The sequence below is a fragment of the Gigantopelta aegis genome, chromosome 14 (assembly GCF_016097555.1).
Source record: "Gigantopelta aegis isolate Gae_Host chromosome 14, Gae_host_genome, whole genome shotgun sequence".
Taxonomy (NCBI): domain Eukaryota; kingdom Metazoa; phylum Mollusca; class Gastropoda; order Neomphalida; family Peltospiridae; genus Gigantopelta; species Gigantopelta aegis.
Window position 1 is genome coordinate 11,301,704 of NC_054712.1, and position 26,294 is coordinate 11,327,997.

Genomic DNA, 26,294 nt, shown 5'->3' on the forward strand with positions numbered 1-26,294 from the left:
TGTTATGGTTGATTTAGAATTAGTGGCAGTCTTTTCGTGGAAAAAAAGACTAATACACTATACTTAGCCTTCATTAAATTATGGAAACTCGTCAAAAACAAATCGGACCCATTGATGATGTTAGTCTGACACCAACACGGAGGACTACGAGATCCAACAGGGCTGACCAAGATGGTGGTGATATGAATGCTTGTGCAAAACACACAATAAAACAGGTCTGTACATTTTAACCATTAAAATCAATAGGCACAGACTATTATCTGATATGCTTTATCCTTAAAACGTATTTTTTGTCTAGTAGATTTATAGCACGTAAAGCTTTTTAATATCATTAACACTAACATCACTGGAAATTCAAGATGGCCACCAATATTGTCACAAATGTATGTTTCTGGGCTCAAAATAGCGGCCTGCTAAACGCGAAAAGCAGTCCATTTTTAGACCTAGCTGGTGAAATAAAAATTTACTTGCTAAAACCATAATAATAATAATAATAATCGTAGATAATTTTTCAAGAGACAGATTTACATACGATAATGACATCTGCTATTTAGCTCAGGGTTCTGTTCTATTTTAATATGCTCTAAAATACATCTCGGATGTCCTAATTTTTCACGCACTGTTCCAAAACACATGCTGTCTTATTTCCAGCAGGCCATATTTTTCTTAGCACACGTAGGCTGCTATAGTTCTGCTAGCCTGCTATCAGAAATTTCAAGATGGCCACCAATATTCCCCTAATTTATGTTTTGAATTTACATAACATGCTTCACAGCTGATAACACGTTTTGTGTTTAAGGTTATGTAATCTGTTTAAACAATCTGCTAAAGTTCGAAACACATCGTTAACAACGACAATAAATTATTATCCTACCTTTAATTAATTTTAGATTCCCCCCCCCCACATTTTGTCGAAACAGAAATCGTAAAATAAAATAATAATAATAAAATATAAAAAAACCCACCCACACACACACACACCATTACAATGACACTGATTCCACATACCGATAGTATAGTTCTTCCCACAGGGAATGCCTTTATTCTTACAATGGAATTTACAATAAATTACTTATTTCAGAGCCGATTGTTTTCTAAATTGCACACGAAAATAGGGGGGGGGGGGGGGGGGGGGGAGGGGGATTGTGGTGGGTTTTATTTTTATTTATTTCCAAAACACTTTTGCTTTTTTTTCTTACACGCAACTAAACTGAATTATTTACAGACATAAAAAAACAAAAACAAACAAAAAACAAACAGTTGCCATTTTGCTTTTTTTTAATGGAATATTCTCCAAGAGGGGTGGAAGGATGTAACGTAATCTAACAATGACATGCGTTATCATGGTATAAAGGTGGGTTTATACTTTTTACGCCGTCACACGGCGTTAAACGCTAGCACACGCCTGTAAACGCTACGCCGTTTGACGGCGTGAGCTGGCGAGTGACGGCAGACGTTAAGCGCCATTGTCCAAGTATAAACACACGGACGTACACGCTCGCAGATGCCGACCTTGTTTCAAGACTCCGCGGTAAAATTGAACTTTGAACAAATGTTAAGATGGTGGACATAAGCGACGAGGTGGCACTTCACCTCGTACAGTTGCAAACAGCAGCCGTCTTGTGTTATTTAGAGAGCCATGGGGACACTGCTCGACTTTTGTATTAAGATCCTTGAAGCCAATCAAAACCAAGGCGATTTAATGTTATACTTTGAACAGGGTCCGGGGGTCTTAATATACATGCCATTTCCAAATCATGAAGTGCTGCAATTGGCATTTAAAATAAGTTGACAAACAGGTAATATAGTGAACTTGCAGGTTTTGGAGCAAACTTGGGGAGTCAGACATATGGAGGAAAACTGATCAACTAGGGGTAGAACTGGCTGGAAGCGAACTGGTTGGGAACAAAACTCCCAATACGTCCACAAAGAAACACACAAACATACAAACACACACACACACACATACACACACACACACATCATATATATATATATATATATATATATATATATATATATATATATATTCAGTAAAAACAAGCCAAATGACAATAGACCGGTTTTATGGGATAGCCTGGTTTTTACAAGAATTATTAATCATAGAACGCATAAACATCCATGCTTACAATCTCGGCCTAACGATTCGCCAATGGCTCGCCAGGCATTGTCCTTCTTAGTCTGGTCCTTGAAATCTGACCAAGTCGGTACATATAAACACTTATATCCCTGTATTTCGTTTATTAAAAGTTCGTCAGTGTTCTCCATTCTGCAGTACAGTGACCCAGTGCTGTGTTGTGAAATGACGTAACTACTTCTGATTGGCTAAATAGCTGACGTCTTCCAGCGCTTACCTTGAAAGTTCAACACGGTTGAACTTTGAAAAATGCACGCCGTTAAGCGCCGTTACACGCCGACTCTCGCCGGCGTGAAAGTATAAACCGATGCGCTGGCTTTCGCCGGTAGTCGCCGTTTACCGGCCTGTGCTAGCGTTTAACGGCGTGTGACGGCGTAAAAAGTATAAACCCACCTTAATGCTATCGTTATGACGTCATATTAATTCCAGCCCTTATAGAGTATTCTATTAAAAAAAAAGTAAAATGGCAGATGGTGAGAAACTAGTCTGAACTACGATACATTACTCTCCTGTACCATGTATTACCGTTAGATTTCTCCCACATTTTGTCCAGACAGAAATCGTGAAAACATATTGCAATGATACATAATTATAAATACTAACGTCGACGACAGTCACTTTTCGCACCCCTGTTTTGGCTTTGTACACGGTAATTAATATACCTCACCGTAATTTCACTTGAAATCCATATTTCGTGAAAGGTACAACTTTTTAATCACAAGATTTTCTTCAAACACATTCTGGTGCATTAAAGTCCGAACCAAATTGTTAACAACTACAATAAATTACTCTCCTACCTTTAATTACCGTTACATTCCCCCTAAATGTTGTCCAGACACAATTTGTGAAAAAACAATTACAGTGACACAGAGTCCACATATGAGACTGTAACGATGTCGCCAGTATCGACTTCACTGAGATAGCATAGGGCAAAATACATGCAGTTTTTTGCCGTCTGTCATTTTTGTTTTTTATGGAATACTCTTCAAGAGGGGTGAACATGTGACATAATTAATATAAAATTGATGATCTCTAGTGGTATCATTAAAAATAATAATAATAAATTAATATGACGTCATCACGTTTGCTTTTATATCATAACATGTTATGACGTTATTGGATTAAGTCATATCCTTTCACCCCTCTTGGAGAATATTCCATAAAAAGTCAAAATGGCAGCAGGCACAAAATTACATGCTTTTTGCCCTATGCGATCTCAGCGAAGTCGATATAGGTCACATGGTCATCATCTAGTATGTGGAATCTGTGTCATTGTAATGGGTTTTTCAAGATTTCTGTCTGAACAAAATGTGGGTAAAATCTAACGAAAAATAAAGGTAGGAGAGCAATATTTCGTAGTTGTTAACATTTTGGTTCGGACTTTAATAATGTTCAAAGAAAAAAAAATTAATAGCAATTTTGCATTAGAATGTTTTTCCACCATTCTTAAAACGGAAACGTCATGTACCCAGTTTATGGTCATTGTAAGGTCTCACTACACAGATCACTTCCGGGTGAGAGTTGATTGATCACGTCCACTATAGTTCCTAATTGTGACACATGTTATGGTTCACATATTCACTTCTAGGAAATGGTGAAGAATTGAAACAGTATGTATGTTTAATGGTAAGCCTTCTGGCTGTATTTTACCCATGTTATTTTGTAATATTGTGCATCGACTTTTTGGGACATGGGTGCACAGCGCAAGAGACAGCCGGAGTGAATCGGTTAATGAACCACCTGTTCGGACCGGTACTACAGTCAGATGCGGTCATATGGCAAAACACTGAGACGGAAATATTCTCAATTTTGGAGTGAAAATAAATGCTTATATAATGTATGTTCGCAATGGTGTATGTTTTTAGTGCCAACGAGTACCCGTTCTATTGGCAATCTTCATTTAAAATTGGGCAATTTAACATGGGTTTCAATGGCAGATGACATCTGTGTAGTGAGACCTAAGATAACATATCTGACGTCTGCTATAAACTAGTGAAAACTAAGAAAACTATTACATGTATGATGTCTGCTATAAACTAGTGAACTAAGATAACTATTACATGTGCGATGTCTGCTATAAACTACCGTATTGAAAACTAAGTGAACTATTACATGACATCTGTGTAGTGAGACCTAAGGAGATGCAAAGTGACGTCATTGGGATACTGACGTCATTCAAATTCAAAATTAGCTATATTATTACAATGCTTCGCCACATTAAAATAAAAACTGGTCTACTAACCTTGCCCCCTGTAAACATTTCTATAACAAGCAGAAAACGCTGTTTGCAGAGCGGTATTTTATATATATATATTAATATTAATTTTAAGTTTTAAAAGATGAAAGAAATAAAAAGTATATTTTGTCAAATATATCATATAAAAAAATTACCATTGAAATGTTTTATTTATTATGTACAAAGACAAAACAAGGGTCCAAAAATTTACTGTCGTAGACCTTAGATGGTAACCTTGTCACCTATATTAGACTTCGCTGAAATTTCTTGGGACAAAAGCATGTAGGCTGTCATTTTGACTATTATTATTATTATTATTATTATTATTATTATTAAATATGGAATACGCTCCAAGAGGAGTGGAAGGATTAACTTAATCTAACGTCATGACACGTGTTATAGTATAGGCGATCATCATGACGTCATATTAATTACGTCACTTCGAAGGCTTTCACCCCTCTTGAAGAGTATTTCTTTTTAAAAAAAGCAAAATGGTAGACGTAAAAAAACACAAAAAAAAACGTTTTTTATCCTAGGAGATCTCAGCAAAGTTTATATAGGTAATATGGTTACATTCTAAAGTCCGAACCAAATTGTTAACAACTAGGCCTACGATAAATTGCTCTCCTACCTTTACTTACCGTTCGATTCCCCCCAAATTTGGTCCAGACACAAATCGTGAAAAAACCACATTCGGCACATAGGCTATTCCACATACGAGACTGTAACAAAGTCACCGATATCGACTTCGCTGAGATCGCACAGGGTAAAATACATGTAGTTTTCTGCCGTCTGCCATTTTGCCTGTTTGCTTTAAATGCTAGTTGGAGATCAGTTATAGGGCCTATATGAATGAATGAATGTATGAATGAATGAATGTTTAACAACACCCTAACACAAAAAATACAGATTGGCTTTTGGGTGTCAGACTTCACCACTAGAGCACATTGATTAATTACTAACAAACATTTGGTAATTCTGACACATAGTCATCAGAGCAAACCCACTACATTTTTCCTAATTCAGCAAGGGATCTTTTATTTATATGCACTTTCCCACAGACAGGAAAGCACATACCATGGCCTTTGACCAGTTGTGGGCGCACTGGTTGGAATGAGAAAAAACCCAGTCACTTGAACGGATCTACTGAGGTGGTTCGATTCTGCCATGCAAAAACACCTCAAGTGAGCACTCAACCGAGCTAGGCCTTCTAGAGCTATAGAACGAGTTTGTGTTTCATAGGATTTGGCCCATTTGTGACAGCACAATTAATGCAATCAGTATAATAACATTTCTAAGAGAGTAAAAGTGAAAATGAACTATCAACTCTCAGAAATTTTATATATTCATATATTACATCACCATCAAAATTTGTTGGTGCCCTGTAGGTGACATGTAATGCTTTAGCTATACTCTTCTTCTTCTTCTTCTTCTTCTTCTTCTTCTTCTTCTTCTTATTATTATTATAGATGTATCCACATCATCAACCCTGGATTTATTGTTGTTGGGTGGCGGAGATACCTGTGGTCAGTATGGTCATCAAACACTGTGTTCTTCAAATTCTCTTCTGCTTTACAGTCTCATGTCTCAATAATATAAAGTTTTAGAGATAGCTGGTTATGCTGATCACTGCTTGATTTTGTAAGCTATTCTTGCCTAGCTTGCTCTTATAGTTTTAAAAAAAATCATGATTTAATTAATATATAAATTATTTGACAGTATATACTACATGTACTTTCATTTCCATTTATATAGTACCTACATGTTTCTTTTCATATATGATAATTATTGTGGTAATTGTAGATATATCATCAGACTTTATCGACCATGGATTTTTATTGTTCTTTTTTTAAATAATTTTCTTTTCATTTTATTGTTCAAATGACTTTTGTTGCATTTCAGAAAACTAGTACACCAAAGAGATGCACTAAGATGTGTGTGGACAAAGTCTCGCATCCACAAGACACTACCCCATCTGACAGCATCAATGATGCTGCTTCCACATCTCGGATGACAAGAAGCAGAGGAAAGCTAGACACAAGGAAACAAGGCAAACGAGATGCTGAGGTAAGATGTCAGATACACGATGACACGCCGCCGAAAAAACCAAGACAAAGTGCACGTAAAAAGGTGGGGCCTGATGAACCAGTGAGAAAAATGTCAAGTTGTGGCTCTGATTTGAAGACAGAAAGCAGAAACATGTCTCCTTTGAAATCAGTCAGTGATAGTTCAAACAGAGATGCTGAAGCTAGTAATTGTACTCCTTACAGACGAACAAGAGGACGTCCGCCAAGTAAAGTCAAGTCTAATCCTGTGTATCCAAAGGAAAAAAATATAAATGCCTATTCAGAAGCAGAATCATGTGGGGATTGTGCGACTAACACGAACAGAAATCCAAATATGGGCACGCCAAATTCAAGTCTGAACCAGAAATCTTTTATTGACATAAAATCCAGTAACAATTCTGAAGAAAAAATATTGAAATGTGACTCACAGAGACATAATCGGCTAAAAACAAATGAAAAAGACGAATATATGAACGTATGTCCTAAGCACACTGGAAGTAGTTTGCATAATCTGGAAGGTACAACTGAGCCACAGCCAAAACAAAAATGTCCACACTGGAATACAGAGAAAAGTCTCAATATTTCACAGGTGACTCAAAGTGTTGGTGAACTACGTATAGAAAAAGTACAGGGTTCCTCGAGGCAGACAAAGCGGTGCATTATTTTCACTGACACGCATGAGTCGAATGTACAAGAAGATAACAAATGCACTAGTAATTCAGCAGCCATCTCATCATCCTCTACTTCACAACTACCATTCAAACATCATTTCACTAAAACTGATGGACGTGATTCAGACGGCTTGATTGCTTGTGATACACCAACAACTGCCATAAGACAATCCAAACAGGTTCTCTCCAAAAATGCTACCCATGATTTAGACGATGAACCAGTTAGTGATCCCACATCAAAGTTGCATAAAAATGTAATCACAACACGCAAAAGTCCACGCCTATTGCGTAAATATAGTGACGGGTTAGAAAAGGAATCTGATAGTAAGCATTTAGGAAATACACAGGAATCAAGAAATGGTAATCTGGTAACAAAGAGGTCTTCAAAATGTTCATCTAATAGTGAATATCTATTGGGAAGGACTAACGTTTTAGTTGATCCTCTTCAGCATTTGCCAAAGCATCATTCAATAGGTAAGAATGATGTGGATGTGCACTCCCGTTCCCAAACCAGTGTGCTCAGCCAGTCCCCAGTATCATTACTGAAGCATGATGCACATTTACTTCCACACAAATCGGGTCCAGTTGTAACAGAGTCATCTGAAACTACCAGACTTATCACAACTGATTGTAGCATCATGAAAGATGGCAAGGTTGATCCAAAGTCAACTTTGCCTGATGTGCTGCGGACCACACTACCAGGCCAAAGTGCAGCAGTTATATCAGAGGTGGTCAAGTTTAAAAATCAGAGTATCTCGAACATGACAGAAAGTTCAAAAGACAAAGACAATAGGACTTATGAATCAAACATAATTTCTAGCAATACATTGAAAGGAGACAAAAGAATCAACAACAGAAGCATCACTGGTCTAACTAATTACCCAAAAGTGACGAACGAACAAGTACCTGGTGTACCTGTATCTGAAGTTAAAACAGGTAGTAAGTCTATCGTACAGTATTCTTTGCCCCTGGCATGTTCAAGTTTAACAGAAGCTCAAGGGGCATCGGATGATGTTACTTCTAAAGAATCAAATGATGTTTTACGGTCTTGTACTATTGTCAACACAGATGATTTTCAATCCCACATTTCACACAAAGTAGAGGACAATAAAGGAATCAATGTGCACAACGGTTCTTGTGATATTTCTCTTGTATCTTTAGATGAGATGTTTTGTCCACAAAACCATATGTCCAGTCAATGGAATTGTGATATGTCTGAAGAACAAGCCAGTATGTCGTCCAGTGAATCAGATGGCGAGATGCGATACAACGTTGATGACTTTGTTTCGCGACGTCGCCGATTGAGAAGTGAATCTCAAGACAGTGAGCTCTGGGAAGGTTTGCCCTCAAGTGTCAGATATCGTAAATCAGTGTCGAAATTACCACAGATAAAATCCACGGATGCACAGAATGATTTCATTCTGGAAGAAGGGGAAACCTGTGTTGCACCCCACTTGTTCACCGACAGTGTTGATGACATGGGGCTGGGAATATGTAGACAATCTACCTCCACTGTGATAAATTCTGATACTGACTCACAGTTGGTACCTAGATGTCATGAAAAACCTGCAGACAATGAAATAGGATGTAACAAAGTGAATACCAATTGTTCATCAGAAACTAAGCACCACAGTGCTAATATTACAGAGGATTGTGAAATTAAGATGGTCACAGCTCCTACAAAATCAACAGAAATTCATACACCTATTGCAGATAGTTTGAAAAGATTAGATCCCATATTACCAAATAAGGAATCATGCAGGTCATTGGGTGATAACAGAACTCTGGTACGAGAAAAAACACCTAAAAAAACTGGGACTGATAACTCACAGACATGTGACCAACCATCCACCTCTCAAAATCACAGAAATGACTGTAAAGAAATGGAAACAGATGCATCAAGTACAAAGAAAGTATTACCACCAACAATAAAAGAGGATCAAGTTCAAACTAATGCTTCAAGTAATTTTAAACATACTATGAATTACAACAACAAAAAAGACAGTCCAGGTAGCCTACAAATGGAGAAAAATTTACAAGAAACCCATGCTCTGAACACAATCACTTTTAGTGAAGACCAAACCAAAGTTCAAGGCTCATGTGATTCAGAATTAAAAATGACAAGGTTAGGAGTCAATAGTTTGTGTCCTAGAATTAAAAACGAAACTTCCAGTGCAACCAGAAGTACAGCTGATAAACCACGTACAAGGAATGGGACAGCAAAAGCTGAATCTAATCATAACAAATCCTCAGACACATTTGTAAAAGAAAGCATGCCTAGTGACAGTCATGATTGCAGTCTGGAAAACAAATGTGAAATATTTCTGGCACCTCTTAACAAGCGTCTTCCATCCAGTCAACGTAGAGATCGCACCTCAACAGATAAAGTGGAACCGAAGAATACATCATCAAATTCACTGCCTCGCTACACACTGAAAAATACACCAAGACCAACGAGTTCGCATTCAATTCCATGGATGTACAACATACAAAGACTTAACAGTGACTGCCAAGCTTCTCCAGCCTTGAACTGTAGATCCAAAGCAAAGACAACAGACAATGTTTCAGCTTCCTCAACCATTAACTGTAGTTCTAAAGGGATGTCAACAGATAGCGCCCTGTCATCACCAATGTTACGTTATAGCTCCCAAATAAAGTCTACTGATCCCGGACTGGCTTCCCCAGCCTCAGATGTTCAACCCTCAACAAAGACAACAGAATCAAACACCATCTGTTCCACATCATATGCAAATAATTCAGTGACAAGGTCAAATCAGAGTACTAAACCAACTGCCTCTTTAATGTCCACTCACTGTTCTAGTAATTTAGAAGGAAAGAAACCAGCGGAAGACAGTAATCTAAGTAACATAAGTTCTGTGAAAATTGTCAAAGAAATCAAAACTGAACTAAATAGTGACAAAACAGATGTGGATAACAATAAAGGTTCTTCAACTGCAAATAAGCAAAGTGAAGATGAAATGGGGTCTTCATCCTGTGTCAGAAAACAAAACATGACAGCAAATGAAACTTCGCGTTTCTCATATGAGAAAATAGTATTGACTGAAACTGCAAATGAAACAATAGTAAACGACATTAAGTTGAATTATCAGAAATCCAAATTCCCCAAGGTAGTTTTAACACCACTGAAACGAAGTCAGCGCTTGATACAAAAATATGGCATCGACACTCCCTTTAAGGAAGTCAGAATTAAGCAGAAGAGAAAAAAGCATGATGGTACTGGTACTTTGTCTGCAGAAATATCACAGTGTGAGACTCCCGATGGTAGCAAGGCCACCAAAGAGACATCACTGGACTGTGTTAAGCCAGCATCAGATGGCAGTCAGGGTGGCAATGACAAAGAGAGAAAGCTTGCTGTGAGGAGGCATCGGCGTAAACAAGACCTACTCGGATACCAACTCATTGATACAGATGATGCACTCGAGGATAGGCCATTGTCCAAAAGCAGAAAAAAGGCTCATATTCGCAGTAACAGTTTGCCACACGTTTACAAGGATCAAACTGACAAAGTGCAAAAGACGAAAGATCCCGAAAAACGAAAGAACAAAAAAGGGTAATAATTATAATTGCTTAAACGTTAACATCTATTTTAATCTATCAGGGAGGGGGGTGGGGGGGGGGGGGGGGGGGGGGGGTGGAAGAATGAAACAGTATTGGTGATGATGATCACGATGACGGTTATGATTGTGATTATTATCAATCATTTGAAACCAGTAAACGGTATTATTTTATAATATAAACAAGGCTATTTATAAGGCTCACTTATGGTATATATAAAAACATTATTGGTATGTCAAAGGCACTGTATCGTTATTTTATGCATGTGTTCATGAAATGTCGTTAAATGCCCTTTTATTTAAAACAACAATTTACTTCAGTAGTTGTGGAAGTCTGCACAACTATCACTACCATTGCAACTTTTCTTCATATAATATTAGGTCAAAGTGTTTAGTAAAGTGAGACATTAAAGTAATGGCAATGATACTCTATATTTCATATACCAATCAATAATTGAAATCAAATTATCTGTACATTTGCTAATCCAAAGGGTTTAAATTAAAAGAATATATTATTTATATGTTAAAAGTGTTATAAGAAATTGAGCTAAGTGAAAAGATTAATTTAAGTGGTCATTCTCAATTATTAATATTTTCTCAAGTATATACATGTATGATACATGTACAAACCATACTCCATTTTGGTACCTTTTCAAAAAAGGTGAAAAGAATTAAGTTTTTCATCGGCATGTTTTAAAAACATATGCTGGTATTAGCCGAACCTCTCATGAAACTGTTGATAATTATAAACAGTCTGCAAGTATATCTTATGATGATATGTAGATGCAAATGTTTATTATTGTAACATTATCCAGGCCTGGGTGCAGGGAGGGGTTTGATGGGGGGGGGGGGTCCACCCCCCATGTAACCAGGGTCCACATTTTTTCTATCAAAGTTAGATATTGTTACGTAAAAGTTTTTTTAGTTTTTTTTTAGCCATTGTTGATTTCATGAGGAATTCGCACCCCTCCATTAAAAATCCTGCATACAAGCATGTTATCTATAGAAAAAATATTTACCTCTGCAACTTTCTGGCTCCATAAGTAGAGCATTCGCTTGAGGTGCTTGTGTCATAGGATCAAATCACCTCGGTGGACCCATTTTCCAATTGTTTTTCCCCCCCCCCCCCATCCCAACCAGTGCTCTACAGATGGTATATCAAAGACTGTGCAGGCCTTGACCTTCAGTTTTTTCAGTGGTAGCCCACCGGGTTACCAGGTTATAAAATATAGTAGTCCTCTGTAAAAATTGGTAGCCCCATAACTTTAATAAAAAAAATATTAATAATAAAAAGAGAGAAAAATAATTTATTTGTATTTAAACATTGTTTTAGGGTGGTTGTTTTTAAAATCATGAGCAATATACTTATGAAAACTACATTATATCCCTTAATGAACACTTTTTTTTTAAATCATTAAACAGAATCCGGGGGTATTGCCAATTTATCATTAAATAGCAATTTTAGATGTATTTGTCTCTTTGACAAGTGAAAAATTCTACTTTTTTCTATCACTGATTAATAATGTTTGGGTAGAGTTAAAACCTGATTTAAAAAAAAAGAAAGATATGCAGTGTGGGAAGAGCATCCCTTGCTGCTATGTTTGGCATTCAATAGCTAATGATTAAAAAATCAATATACTCTAGTGGTGTCATTAAACAAAGCAAACTTTAAATTTAACAACATGTTCTTAACACTGTGAAGATATCATTTCGCCAAATAGGATTAAGTATATCACTGTTTTTAATTATCAAGTCCTTCTCTAACAAAACAATTAAAGCACCAAGTAATAAGGGGCAAGATGTAGCCCAGTGGTAATGCGCTCGCTTGATGCACGGTCAGTTTAGGATCGATCCCCGTCGGTGGGACCACTGGGCTATTTCTCATTCCAGCCAGTGCACCACAACTGGTATATAAAAGATCCTTTGCTATTAATGGAAAAATGTAGCGGGTTTCCTGTCTAAGACTATATGTCAAAATTATCATATGTTTGACATCCAATAGCCGATGAATAAATCAATGTGCTCTATTGGTATCTTTAAAGTTACATTCTCTGGTTACCATATTATAACATCATGTACAAATGTGAAATACAAGCTCAAATGCACTTTTAAAAAAGTTGTGTGTGTTCGCTATGAACGGAGATCGTCAAAAGTATACGCTTGATTCGTTGCCTGTGCCGCCATAGCTTGGCAAGGCACAAACAACAGCCTGTTGTCAGTTTCAGTTAACATGTGCGTTTGCCGATTTCAAATTGTAGGGTTCGTCTCAAAATATTAAAAGAGAAATCTTGCGCTGTACGAAGAACATTTGGTTGAGGATACGGTACTAGAGTCTTTAGTTAAAACAGGTTTGATCTTGACAACGTATTATCGACAGTCGTACCTTCCTATTTCAGAATTGATATTTTATGAAGTGTTAGTAGAACTTTCAAAGTTTAGTTTGTGTACTAGTAACACATTAATCATGTATATATTTTTTAAATAATAAATACCAAAGTAGACAATGAAAGTTTTTTCACTTCTTAATTTTACGTGTTAAAATCGACAAATTCAAATAAATATTATTTCATTTGGAAAGGGTAAATTTGGGGGTGGGGGGGTTGTTTAACGACATCAAAGATAAAGCATATTGATTTAATAATCATCCGACCCCATACAACCTTAAATAAAATGTGTTGAGTGCATCGTTAAATAAAACATATCCTATCCTTCCTTCCATCTGCTGTTGGATGTCTAACATTTGGTAATTTTGACATATAATCTTAGAGAGGAATCGGGTGCATGTGCAGGGGGAGGGTATTGGAGGTCGAAATGCTTACTTGCCCAAGCTTAAGAAAAATTGAAATGTATTTTTTGGGGGAGCATGGCCCCATATAAACTTCGCTCAACACAGTCTATAACCCCAACCCCGCTGAAATCCCTGCACACGTGCTTTGGAAACCCGCTACATTTTTTTTTAGCAAGGGCTTGTTTATATGTACCATCCCACAGACAGGATATCACATACCATGGTCTTTTTTTTTCGTCTTTTTTTCTTTCTTTTTTTTCTGGTCTTTTTATATACCCGTCGATGGGGATCGATCCTAGACTGACCGCACATTTCTAAAAAAAACACCTTTTTAGGTCTAAGTAATGAATAAAAATAACATATAGTCTTAAAAAATGTTACGTAAATCGAACACAGTACCCTCTTCCTCTACCCCTAGAGCGTTATGTAATTAGTAACACCCCCTTACATGTAACACCTCATACAGCAGCTGGCCACTGTCAAAATTTCAAGGCAAATCCCCCACTCACCGACCCCTGGAAAGGCATTGTACCATATCTCTATGGATATAAATATGTTTTGGAGATATGAGACGACCCCTCAATCAAGACAGTTAAATTTGTTAAAAAATTGCAAAATCTCACGTGATCTCTTGTTGGGGAATTCTATACTTGTGATAAGCCAATGAAAACTGAGATCGGTACGAGCCTGTCAAAAGTGTTCCACTTTCAAAATCATGGCTTTGTTTTTGACCTGGATAAGCCAGCGTAGTGAAACCAATGCGGAGTGTGGCATCATATATGCACCAAACGTAATTGGATTTTCTGTTCTATATGCTTAAATAATAAAAATATTCCAGGGAATGTAGTTTTAACCAAAACAAACTTCTTCAAGTAATTTTTTTTTTTATCAAAATACCACAGCTTTAGACATAGTTTAGACCCTTCTACCCACACATAAATTAATGTTATTCTAAGGTTGTCAGATTGATTCTCATGATAGATGTTTTGTGCAGGAAAAACAAACCGAAAGCCAGTTTGAGTGTCTCCACACCATCCAATATTTTCGGCTTGAGGAGGAAGCGCGGACCAGTGGTGGATGAGGAACTGTTGGCCAACCCCTTGTACAACAAACATGCCTGTGTCTTGTGGTCCAGGTACAGTCAGATCGACAAGATTTCCCCCCCCCCCCCCCTCCCCTACAACAAACATGCCTGTGTCTTGTGGTCCAGGTAAAGTCATATACATAAGATTCCCCCCACCTTGTACAACAAACATGCTTGTGGTCCAGGTAGTCATATTGATACCCCCCCCCCCCCCCCCTCCATTGTACAAACATGCCTATGTCTTGTGGTCCAGGTACAGTCATCGATAAGCCCCCCCCCCCCCCCCCCCCTTGAACAACAAACATGCCCATCTTGTGGTCCAGGTAGTCATATCGATAAGCCTTCCCTCCCCCCACTGAACAACAAAGATGCCTGTCTTGTGGTCCAGGTAGTCATATTGATAAGCCACCCCCCCCCCCCCCCCCTTTGAACAACAAACATGCCTGTCTTGTGGTCCAAGCAGTCATATATCACTAGTAATAAGGCTTAAATTACATATGTATTTGTTGATTCAGATGTTTGTTCATGTAATTAATGTATATTTATGTTATTGTTACTGCAGATAAATGTATATTATATTGTTATTTTTGCTCTGCCCATATTCATTCGGGTGTTATGCAAATAAATTATTCTTATTCTTATTCTATAGATGAGCCCCCACCCCCTCAGAACAACAAACATGCCTGTCTTGTGGTCCAGGTAGTCATATCGATAAGTCCCCCCCCTGAACAACAAACATGCATGTCTTGTGGTCCAGGCAGTCATATAGATAGGATACCCCCCTTGTACAACAAACATGCCTGTGTCTTGTGGTCCAGGTACAGTCATATCAATAATCCTCGCCCCCACCCCACCTACAACAAACATGCCTGTGTTTTGTTGTCCAGGTACAGTCATATCGATACGGCCCCTCCCCGCATTGATCAACAAACATGCCTGTGTTTTGTGGTCCAGGTACAGTCATATCAATACCCCCCCCCCCCCCCACAACAAACATGCCTGTGTTTTGTTGTCCAGGTACAGTCATATCGATAGGCGCCCCCCCCCCCCATACAACAAACATGCCTGTGTTTTGTTGTCCAGGTACAGTCATATCGATAATGCCCCTCCCCCCCATACAACAAACATGCCTGTGTTTTGTTGTCCAGGTACAGTCATATCGATAGGCCCCCCCCCCCATACAACAAACATGCCTGTGTTTTGTGGTCCAGGTACAGTCATATCGATAAGGCCCCTCCCCCCATACAACAAACATGCCTGTGTTTTGTGGTCCAGGTACAGTCATATCGATAAGGCCCCTCCCCCCATACAACAAACATGCCTGTGTTTTGTTGTCCAGGTACAGTCATATCGATAAGGCCCCTCCCCCCATACAACAAACATGCCTGTGTTTTGTTGTCCAGGTACAGTCATATCGATAAGGCCCCTCACCCCATACAACAAACATGCCTGTGTTTTGTTATCCAGGTACAGTCGTATCGATAAGGCCCCTCCCCCCCTACAACAAACATGCCTGTGTTTTGTTGTCCAGGTACAGTCATATCGATAAGGCCCCTCCCCCTACAACAAACATGCCTGTGTTTTGTTGTCCAGGTACAGTCGTATCGATAAGGCCCCTCCCCCCCTACAACAAACATGCCTGTGTTTTGTTGTCCAGGTACAGTCATATCGATAAGGCCCCTCACCCCATACAACAAACATGCCTGTGTTTTGTTGTCCAGGTACAGTCGTATCGATAAGGCCCCTCCCCCCCTACAACAAACATGCCTGTGTTTTGTCCAGGTACAGTCATATCGATAAGGCCCCTCCCCGCATTGTTCAACAAACATGCCTGTGTTTTGTGGTGCAGGTACAGTCATATCGATAGCCCCCCCACCCCCACCCCATACAACAAACATGCCTGTGTTTTGTTGTCCAGGTACAGTCATATCGATAAGGCCCCTCCCCCATACAACAAACATGCCTGTGTTTTGTGGTCCAGGTACAGTCATATCGATAAGGCCCCTCCCCCCATACAACAAACATGCCTGTGTTTTGTTGTCCAGGTACAGTCATATCGATAAGGCTCCTCCCCCCTACAACAAACATGCCTGTGTTTTGTCCAGGTACAGTCATATCGATAAGGCCCCTCCCCGCATTGTTCAACAAACATGCCTGTGTTTTGTGGTCCAGGTACAGTCATATCGATAAGGCCCCTCCCCCCATACAACAAACATGCCTGTGTTTTGTTGTCCAGGTACAGTCATATCGATAAGCCCCCCCCCCCCATAAACAAACATGCCTGTGTTTTGTCCAGGTACAGTCATATCGATAAGGCCCTCCCCCCCCCCATACAACAAACATGCCTGTGTTTTGTGGTCCAGGTAGTCATATCGATAAGGCCCCTCCCCCCCCCATACAACAAACATGCCTGTGTTTTGTGGTGCAGGTACAGTCATATCGATAGCCCCCCCCCCCCCCCCCCCCATACAACAAACATGCCTGTGTTTTGTTGTCCAGGTACAGTCATATCGATAAGGCCCCTCCCCCCATACAACAAACATGCCTGTGTTTTGTGGTCCAGGTACAGTCATATCGATAAGGCCCCTCCCCCCATACAACAAACATGCCTGTGTTTTGTTGTCCAGGTACAGTCATATCGATAAGGCCCCTCCCCCCTACAACAAACATGCCTGTGTTTTGTCCAGGTACAGTCATATCGATAAGGCCCCTCCCCGCATTGTTCAAACATGCCTGTATTTTGTTGTTCAGGTACAGTCATATCGATAAGGCCCCTCCCCCCCATACAACAAACATGCCTGTGTTTTGTTGTCCAGGTACAGTCATATCGATAAGGCCCCTCACCCCATACAACAAACATGCCTGTGTTTTGTTGTCCAGGTACAGTCATATCGATAAGGCCCCTCCCCCCTACAACAAACATGCCTGTGTTTTGTTGTCCAGGTACAGTCATATCGATAAGGCCCCTCACCCCATACAACAAACATGCCTGTGTTTTGTTGTCCAGGTACAGTCATATCGATAAGGCCCGTCCCCCCATACAACAAACATGCCTGTGTTTTGTTGTCCAGGTACAGTCATATCGATAAGGCCCCTCCCCGCATTGTTCAACAAACATGCCTGTGTTTTGTGGTCCAGGTACAGTCAAATCAATAAGCCCCTGCCCCCCCCCCCCCCTTGTACAACAAACATGATTGTGTCTTGTGGTCCAGGTAGTCCTATAGATAGGATCTCCTCTCCCCCCCCCCCCCCCCCACCTTATACAACAAACATGATTGTGTCTTGTGGTCCAGGTAATCATATCGATAAGTCACACACACTCACCCTTGTATAACAAACATGATTGTGTCTTGTGGTCCAGGTAATCGTATCGATAAGTCACACACACTCACCCTTGTATAACAAACATGCTTGTGTCTTGTGGTCCAGGTAATCGTATCGATAAGTCACACACACTCACCCTTGTATAACAAACATGCTTGTGTCTTGTGGTCCAGGTAGTCGTATCGATAAGTCACACACACTCACCCTTGTATAACAAACGTGCTTGTGTCTTGTGGTCCAGGTAGTCGTATCGATAAGTCACACACACTCACCCTTGTATAACAAACGTGCTTGTGTCTTGTGGTCCAGGTAGTCGTATCGATAAGTCACACACACTCACCCTTGTATAACAAACGTGCTTGTGTCTTGTGGTCCAGGTAGTCGTATCGATAAGTCACACACACTCACCCTTGTATAACAAACGTGCTTGTGTCTTGTGGTCCAGGTAGTCGTATCGATAAGTCACACACACTCACCCTTGTATAACAAACGTGATTGTGTCTTGTGGTCCAGGTAGTCGTATCGATAAGTCACACACACTCACCCTTGTATAACAAACGTGATTGTGTCTTGTGGTCCAGGTAGTCGTATCGATAAGTCACACACACTCACCCTTGTATAACAAACCTGCTTGTGTCTTGTGGTCCAGGTAGTCGTATCGATAAGTCACACATACTCACCCTTGTATAACAAACATGCTTGTGTCTTGTGGTCCAGGTAGTCGTATCGATAAGTCACACACACTCACCCTTGTATAACAAACATGCTTGTGTCTTGTGGTCCAGGTAATCGTATCGATAAGTCACACACACTCACCCTTGTATAACAAACATGATTGTGTCTTGTGGTCCAGGTAATCGTATCGATAAGTCACACACACTCACCCTTGTATAACAAACATGATTGTGTCTTGTGGTCCAGGTAATCGTATCGATAAGTCACACACACTCACCCTTGTATAACAAACATGATTGTGTCTTGTGGTCCAGGTAGTTGTATCGATAAGTCACACACACTCACCCTTGTATAACAAACGTGATTGTGTCTTGTGGTCCAGGTAGTCGTATCGATAAGTCACACACACTCACCCTTGTATAACAAACGTGATTGTGTCTTGTGGTCCAGGTAATCATATCGATAAGTCACACACACTCACCGTTGTATAACAAACATGATTGTGTCTTGTGGTGCAGGTAGTCGTATCGATAAGTCACACACACTCACCGTTGTATAACAAACATGATTGTGTCTTGTGGTCCAGGTAATCATATCGATAAGTCACACACACTCACCGTTGTATAACAAACATGATTGTGTCTTGTGGTGCAGGTAATCATATCGATAAGTCACACACACTCACCCTTGTATAACAAACATGATTGTGTCTTGTGGTCCAGGTAATCGTATCGATAAGTCACACACACTCACCCTTGTATAACAAACATGATTGTGTCTTGTGGTCCAGGTAGTCGTATCGATAAGTCACACACACTCACCCTTGTATAACAAACATTATTGTGTCTTGTGGTCCAGGTAGTCGTATCGATAAGTCACACACACTCACCCTTGTATAACAAACGTGATTGTGTCTTGTGGTCCAGGTAGTCATATCGATAAGTCACACACACTCACCCTTGTATAACAAACGTGATTGTGTCTTGTGGTCCAGGTAATCATATCGATAAGTCACACACACTCACCGTTGTATAACAAACATGATTGTGTCTTGTGGTGCAGGTAATCATATCGATAAGTCACACACACTCACCGTTGTATAACAAACATGATTGTGTCTTGTGGTGCAGGTAATCGTATCGATAAGTCACACACACTCACCGTTGTATAACAAACATGATTGTGTCTTGTGGTGCAGGTAGTCGTATCGATAAGTCACACACACTCACCCTTGTATAACAAACATGATTGTGTCTTGTGGTGCAGGTAATCGTATCGATAAGTCACACACACTCACCGTTGTATAACAAACATGATTGTGTCTTGTGGTGCAGGTAATCATATCGATAAGTCACACACACTCACCGTTGTATAACAAACATGATTGTGTCTTGTGGTGCAGGTAGTCGTATCGATAAGTCACACACACTCACCGTTGTATAACAAACATGATTGTGTCTTGTGGTCCAGGTAATCGTATCGATAAGTCACACACACTCACCCTTGTATAACAAACATGATTGTGTCTTGTGGTCCAGGTAGTCGTATCGATAAGTCACACACACTCACCCTTGTATAACAAACATGATTGTGTCTTGTGGTGCAGGTAGTCGTATCGATAAGTCACACACACTCACCGTTGTATAACAAACATGATTGTGTCTTGTGGTGCAGGTAGTCGTATCGATAAGTCACACACACTCACCGTTGTATAACAAACATGATTGTGTCTTGTGGTCCAGGTAGTCATATCGATAAGTCACACACACTCACCGTTGTATAACAAACATGATTGTGTCTTGTGGTCCAGGTAGTCGTATCGATAAGTCACACACACTCACCGTTGTATAACAAACATGATTGTGTCTTGTGGTCCAGGTAGTCGTATCGATAAGTCACACACACTCACCGTTGTATAACAAACATGATTGTGTCTTGTGGTGCAGGTAGTCGTATTGATAAGTCACACACACTCACCGTTGTATAACAAACATGATTGTGTCTTGTGGTCCAGGTAGTCGTATCGATACCCTCCCCTTTACATGTAGATAGGGCTAGAACATACCAACAGATACTTGGTGTTGAAAACTGTCAATATCTTATTTCCAATCATGGTTGTCAAGCACTGTGCAGTGTTCAAGATTAACGGTATCCCGATATCCCGGGGATACCAGAATTTAATTTTGGATACCAGACTCCAATGATCCAGTATCCCACCAGGATACCACATAATGCTGTTGGGTTTCTTTAATCCTGCGTTTTTATTTTTCGCTGAAACAATAAAAGTAGTAATTTACTGGTGAAGTTGAGTAACAGTGTCGTCCAAGTTTGTTACGATGTTATTTATGAATTTCATTTAAGTGGGATACTAAATTCTCAGGTAGGATACCAGATTTTGAAATGTTAGTATCCAACAGGGATACTGCCCAACATTTTTAATCTCGAACACTGCTGTGTTTAAAATCCTAAATCTGATGAAACAGACATTTAACCATTTCTGAGTTTACTAAAAACAATTCCAAGAGACATCCCTACCTGAAACCCATCAACTATCAGTCTGTGTTTTGGATAAGGGTATCAGATTTCTTTTTGTAGCATTTGTACTAGTCATATTATAGAACACTGTACTTATTTTCCCAAGAAATAATTTCTAAGAAACAAGAGAACTTACCATGGTATCTGACCGAATGTGGGAAGTTCTCAAGTTTCGTAAGAATGATATCTAGCCAAAACAAGTATTCTATTTTATTTATTATTTTTGTAGTGAACATCGACGTCATTATCATCTTATTCATCCGGAAGCCGATTTCAGTCAGCTGGACAACATTCTTCGCAAACACTGGGAGGAGCTGCTGCCCACAGAAAAAATGAAATACTTCAACAGAGCAAGAGACGCGGTCCTAGACGAGTTCAAGCACTCGAAAAAACCTAGCAATGGTAAACAACAAGCAGTATTCATTACTAATAGCTGGGCTTAATTAACGGTTTAGCTTTGGTATCGGTATCAGTATTTTACAGTATTTTTACAAAAACCAAATAGCTACATTTTTATTTTCAATTTTTTTTTGGGGGGGTGGGGGGGAAGGTATTCCAGGTTCGAAAATCATGTTTGCATATTATTACATAATCCAATATCTCCATGTTGTTATGCAGTGTATCAATGGACATATACACCATGGATATCAATACTACTACCCCTCACCCTTAATAGGGGTGACTATTGCGGTCAGTTTTACTATTGTAATAATACTGCGATAGTTAAAATACTATTGTAATAGTATTGCGATAATGATACTACTATTAGTATCATGAATTCCAAAATCACTTGATAACAGTAATGTGAATAGATATTTCGCAAAATTATTTACCTCAGTCTTCCAGTATGTATGTATGTATGTATGTATGTATTGATGTATGAATATCTATATATTGTATGTGTGTTGAGGATGACTGTTACATACATATATATTAATGCACTGCATTAGGGGATAATTAAATCCTTTCTGGCCTCACAAATTGTCCCATGCCATTGCTGGGACTCGAACCTATGGCACCGAATCACCCGCAAATTGCAGACTTGCCATGATGCCTTCTGAGCTATTGAGGCATTCATAAAAAGGATGCTCTTTAACTATGTATGGGGCCTACAAGTTATGCAGTCGATCCCGCTTATGTGTATGAAGTATGTATGTATACAAGGGGCGGCATGTAGCCCAGTGGTAAAGCGCTCGCTTGATGCACATTCATTTTGGGATCGATCCTCGTTGTTCATGTTCTTAACATTTTAATTTTAATTTTTTTTTTTAATGCCAAGATCTAAGGTTAACAAGTATATATGACATTATATAGTATTCATATAACTTATTTTAATAATGTTTTTTTTTAAATCTTGCGATTTTGGGTTAAATTGTGTGAATAAAATCTCCTGCTTTTTGACAAAATCTCCTGCTTTTTCAACACTCACCTCCTGCTTTCTCTTGACTAAAGGTTGACAGGTCTGGTTGGTGGGCCCATTAAGCTATTTCTCGTTCCAGCCAGTGCACCATGACTGGTATACCAAAGGTCGTGGTATATGCTATCCTGTCTGTGGGATGGTGGTGCATATGGGGGATCCCTTGCTGCATTGGGAAAATGTGGTGGGTTTCCTCTGTGTGTCGGAGTTGCCAAATGTTTGACATCAATAGCTGATGATTAATTAATCAATGTGCTCCAGTGGTGTCGTTAAAAAAAAAAAGAAGTATGTATGTATGTATGCATGCATGTATTTAGATAGGTAGTTAGGTGTTTGTCTGTGTGAGTATGTTTGCAAATGTACGTATGTTTATGTTTGTATGTGTGTCTGTGTGTCTGTGTTTGTACCTAGTTATTTGTAATAATGTTACTAGGTAGTGAAATTATGTGTTGGTCGTAGACCATATTTCACTATGCATACTATCGAAACTATCGATAGTTGAGCAAACAATTGCAATAGTTATTGATAGTTGAATTCACTATCGATGCATTGCTATCGAGGCACTGACTATCACAACATATTGATATATTGATGTATTGTTACACCACTAACCCTTAAAGTATTTCAGAAAAATTGGGGTTAAGCTATTCATTTCAGAGATAATGGGGTAGCGTCTATATCTACCCTAGTTCTGCACAAAAATTGTCATGCTACTTTTAGTAGGACCCCGCACATATTTCAAGCACAAGGTTACTTGACACAGTGCTACTAGATTAAATAAAATTGCATTACATTTTTTGCCCAGATGAAACGAATTGTTTTTTAACAACAAATAGTTACATTTATCATCAATGGTAGGACTTGTGGTATTAACTGTTCCATCAAAAGTTAGGTGCACCTTAAACTTTGACCCGGCCTAATGTTATTTGGTTTAGTACTACCAATAATCCCCTCCAGTACATTTAAAATAATTATAGATTTTGGGTATTTTACAGCTTTGAAACAAAAGGCTCGATCCAAGGAAAGTGATGTAAATATATCGCCCATGGAAAAATTCTGTCAGCTGAATGCCAAGAGGCAAAAGGAACTGTTGTCAAAATGGTTATACTTTTACCAGAAGGTGTTATCTTGTAGAGACTACAAGTGGTTCATAGCTGACGTGCAGAGGACCCTGAAGAGCATCCAGTCCTCGCAGAAAGGAGAGCATAAACCTTTGACGAGCAGAAAACTGGAGCACAGGAAACTTCTGTTTGAGAAAATAAACAAGGTGAAGCCCAGGGTAATCAGTCAGTACATGGACCGCTGCAAAAAGAACAGCAAGAGCAATGACCTCAATCAAAAGAGAGTGATACAGAATCTCATCAAGGGACTGCCACAAAACTTTCCTAAAGGTTACCGTGCCAAGTGTCTGACAACCATTCTGGAAGACCTCCGGGAGCTGGAGTCGAGGTCCTTACTAAATGTGATTGGAATACCAAAATGTACACCAAGTTACACAAATGTGTTTAAGGGTCTCGCCGAGACAAATCGACCATCTGACGAATGTTGCTCCAGTGGCAGTAGATTCCATTACGATGGAAATAAAGCTGAGAGTAAGAACAGGAATGGTGATAATCAGAAGACTTCAGACACTGAAACAGCAGGAAGCACTGTTCCAAACCCATTACAGGACATATCAGACAACGACTATGTGAACAAACTTCTTGGGGAGTTGCACACAATGAAAGAACTTCCCATTTTAGAAGCAAGAGTAATCGATAGCGTGTTTATTGATCTGGCATCATCAAACACAGAACAGCCAGTCTGTGCAGAATCTTCATCATCATCGTCGTCTTCATCAGCAGCAGCAGCAGACCCTGGATCAGCCAGCTGCTCCGTGGTTGCAGCATTACACAAAAATGCAACAGAAGCCTTTCAGAGATCTCAGTCAGGAAACGGGGAAACATGTTGTGAGTTTGACTCACCTTCGTGTATCCTGTCCACGTGGCTTGTTGCTGATCGAGTAGACACTGAAACTGAACATACACACAACACTTGACTGGGAACTTGGTCTTTAGTTAGAAACATGAGTATACATTACAGTCATTATGGTGCATTTTATTACCAATGACAAATCCAGAGGGGGGGGTTCGAGAGGGATCATGGGCCTATATTTTCGAAGGTGTCTTAGGGCTACGATATCATAAAACTTGTCAGGTCAAGTCGGGGGCTACGACATGTGTCACAGTGATGTCATAGCCTCTGATGGTTTTTACGAAATCATAGCGCTAAGATAGCCTCGAAAATATGGGGCCAGGTTCTCACTTACAAAGCTTTCAAGTGTCTGGACTCTGGTTCAGACAGTGTGCAGTTTGTATGATGTTCAAATCTAAAATGTCTGATAACATCAAACAAGATGTTTCTTGTTAAGTTTTTTTGAAAGGCATACACCAAGTCAGCACTACATTTCAGAATTATCAAATGTTTGACATTCAGTAGTCAATGATTAATAAATCAGTGTGCTCTAGTGGTGTCGTTAAACAAAACAAACTTTCTGAGACAGCAGTTCTGTTCTTCCCCATCCTCCATCTGACCCTCCTCCTTCCTTAGGTAAGTTGTGCCACCCGATCTTCCATCAAGTGTTGTTCTTTGTAAAATGTAGCTTCTCAGTCTTGGCTCTGCATTTTCTCATGGACAAAGATGTTCATGCTAATATTACCCAAGGTACGTAATATATTTAAAGTATTTGATTAATGGCTGGCTGTGACCTTAAGAATCGACTTTTAGAATTTAGTATAAAACTACTACCATACAAAGCGAATGCATGGCTGGGTGTTGCCGTACAATTATCTGGACTGAAATAATTGTACTGCAATATTTTATTACATGTATTTTGAAATTCTGAAGATCTTTATGAAAAAATATTCAGTACTTTTGATGACACGAACCCTCTAAAACAACCACCTGGTTTGCTATGTAGATGACATTTTTAAGTGGTTTCTTTAGGGGGTGGGGATGGAATTTTATTTAATTGCCAGTAACTCTTAATCCAGAAGCTAAAGAGCTCTCATCATTTGTTCTTACAGGCTGCTGCCGACAAATGTCAGGTACATGACACAAAATTAAAGACTTCACTAAATATGTTGTGACCAACATTTGGCCACTAGCTAGGCATATTTCATGAATTTATAATCCCTTTGTTGTCCTCTCTATCACTCTATGTACCAGAGTGAATTTCTGATTGCATCTCCATGATTGGTAAAATAATAATTTAAAAAAATCAATTTCATATTTCAGTACCAAGGATAGGTTGAAATATTACGTGCAATATCTTTTAAATGGAATTTTTTTTTTTTAAATTGTTCTTTTATTCTAACCGCAAACATATCCTGTATTCTACTGACAATACGATATTTTTATCGTTTGTGACATACAGACTGTTTGTACCCATTAAAATTTAATTGTTTAATGACCATGCAGGATCTGTGTATGGGCTAAAATATATATTTTTTAGATATTTGCAGTGTGCAGATTGCTTCTATACAACCACTGCATGATTGACTGACTTAAAAAGTTTAATGTTTGGTTGGTTGGGTTGTATGAATGGCCATTTCTATTCACGAGCCAAATTACACATACATTATACGATCTAACAAGATTTACCGGAACATTTTTACTCTTGTTTCATAAACATGAAATGGTGTATTTTCACAAGCAGTGGATTAAACACACTGGCGTAGGAAGCAGGGGGGATGGGGGGGGGGGGGGGGGGCAGTTTTAGAAGCAGCAGTGATGGTTTATATATAT

The 26,294-nt window shown here is 39.2% G+C and overlaps 1 protein-coding gene across 2 annotated transcripts; it reads left to right on the forward strand.

Annotated features, from left to right (window-relative positions):
• LOC121388497 lies at positions 1–26,294 on the forward strand. Of its 2 annotated transcripts, none has more exons than XM_041519852.1 (5): positions 1–215; positions 6,276–10,681; positions 14,468–14,608; positions 21,321–21,493; positions 23,504–26,294. In XM_041519852.1, the coding sequence occupies exons 1-5, from the start codon at positions 81–83 to the stop codon at positions 24,544–24,546; spliced, it is 5,898 nt and encodes a 1,965-aa protein (XP_041375786.1). In that variant the 5' UTR covers positions 1–80; the 3' UTR covers positions 24,547–26,294. The 2 variants fall into 2 exon arrangements, with proteins under 2 accessions (XP_041375786.1, XP_041375788.1); XM_041519854.1 differs by having other exon boundaries at positions 23,643–23,799.

What these genes read in the sequence shown, in the direction of transcription:
- LOC121388497 (XM_041519852.1), top strand. Translation starts at nt 81, where the DNA reads ATGGAAACTCGTCAAAAACAAATCGGACCCATTGATGATGTTAGTCTG. An exon ending in CAAAACACACAATAAAACAG is followed by an intron (nt 216 to 6,275) that starts GTCTGTACATTT and finishes GTTGCATTTCAG; the next exon opens with AAAACTAGTACACCAAAGAG. An exon ending in CTCGAAAAAACCTAGCAATG is followed by an intron (nt 21,494 to 23,503) that starts GTAAACAACAAG and finishes GGTATTTTACAG; the next exon opens with CTTTGAAACAAAAGGCTCGA.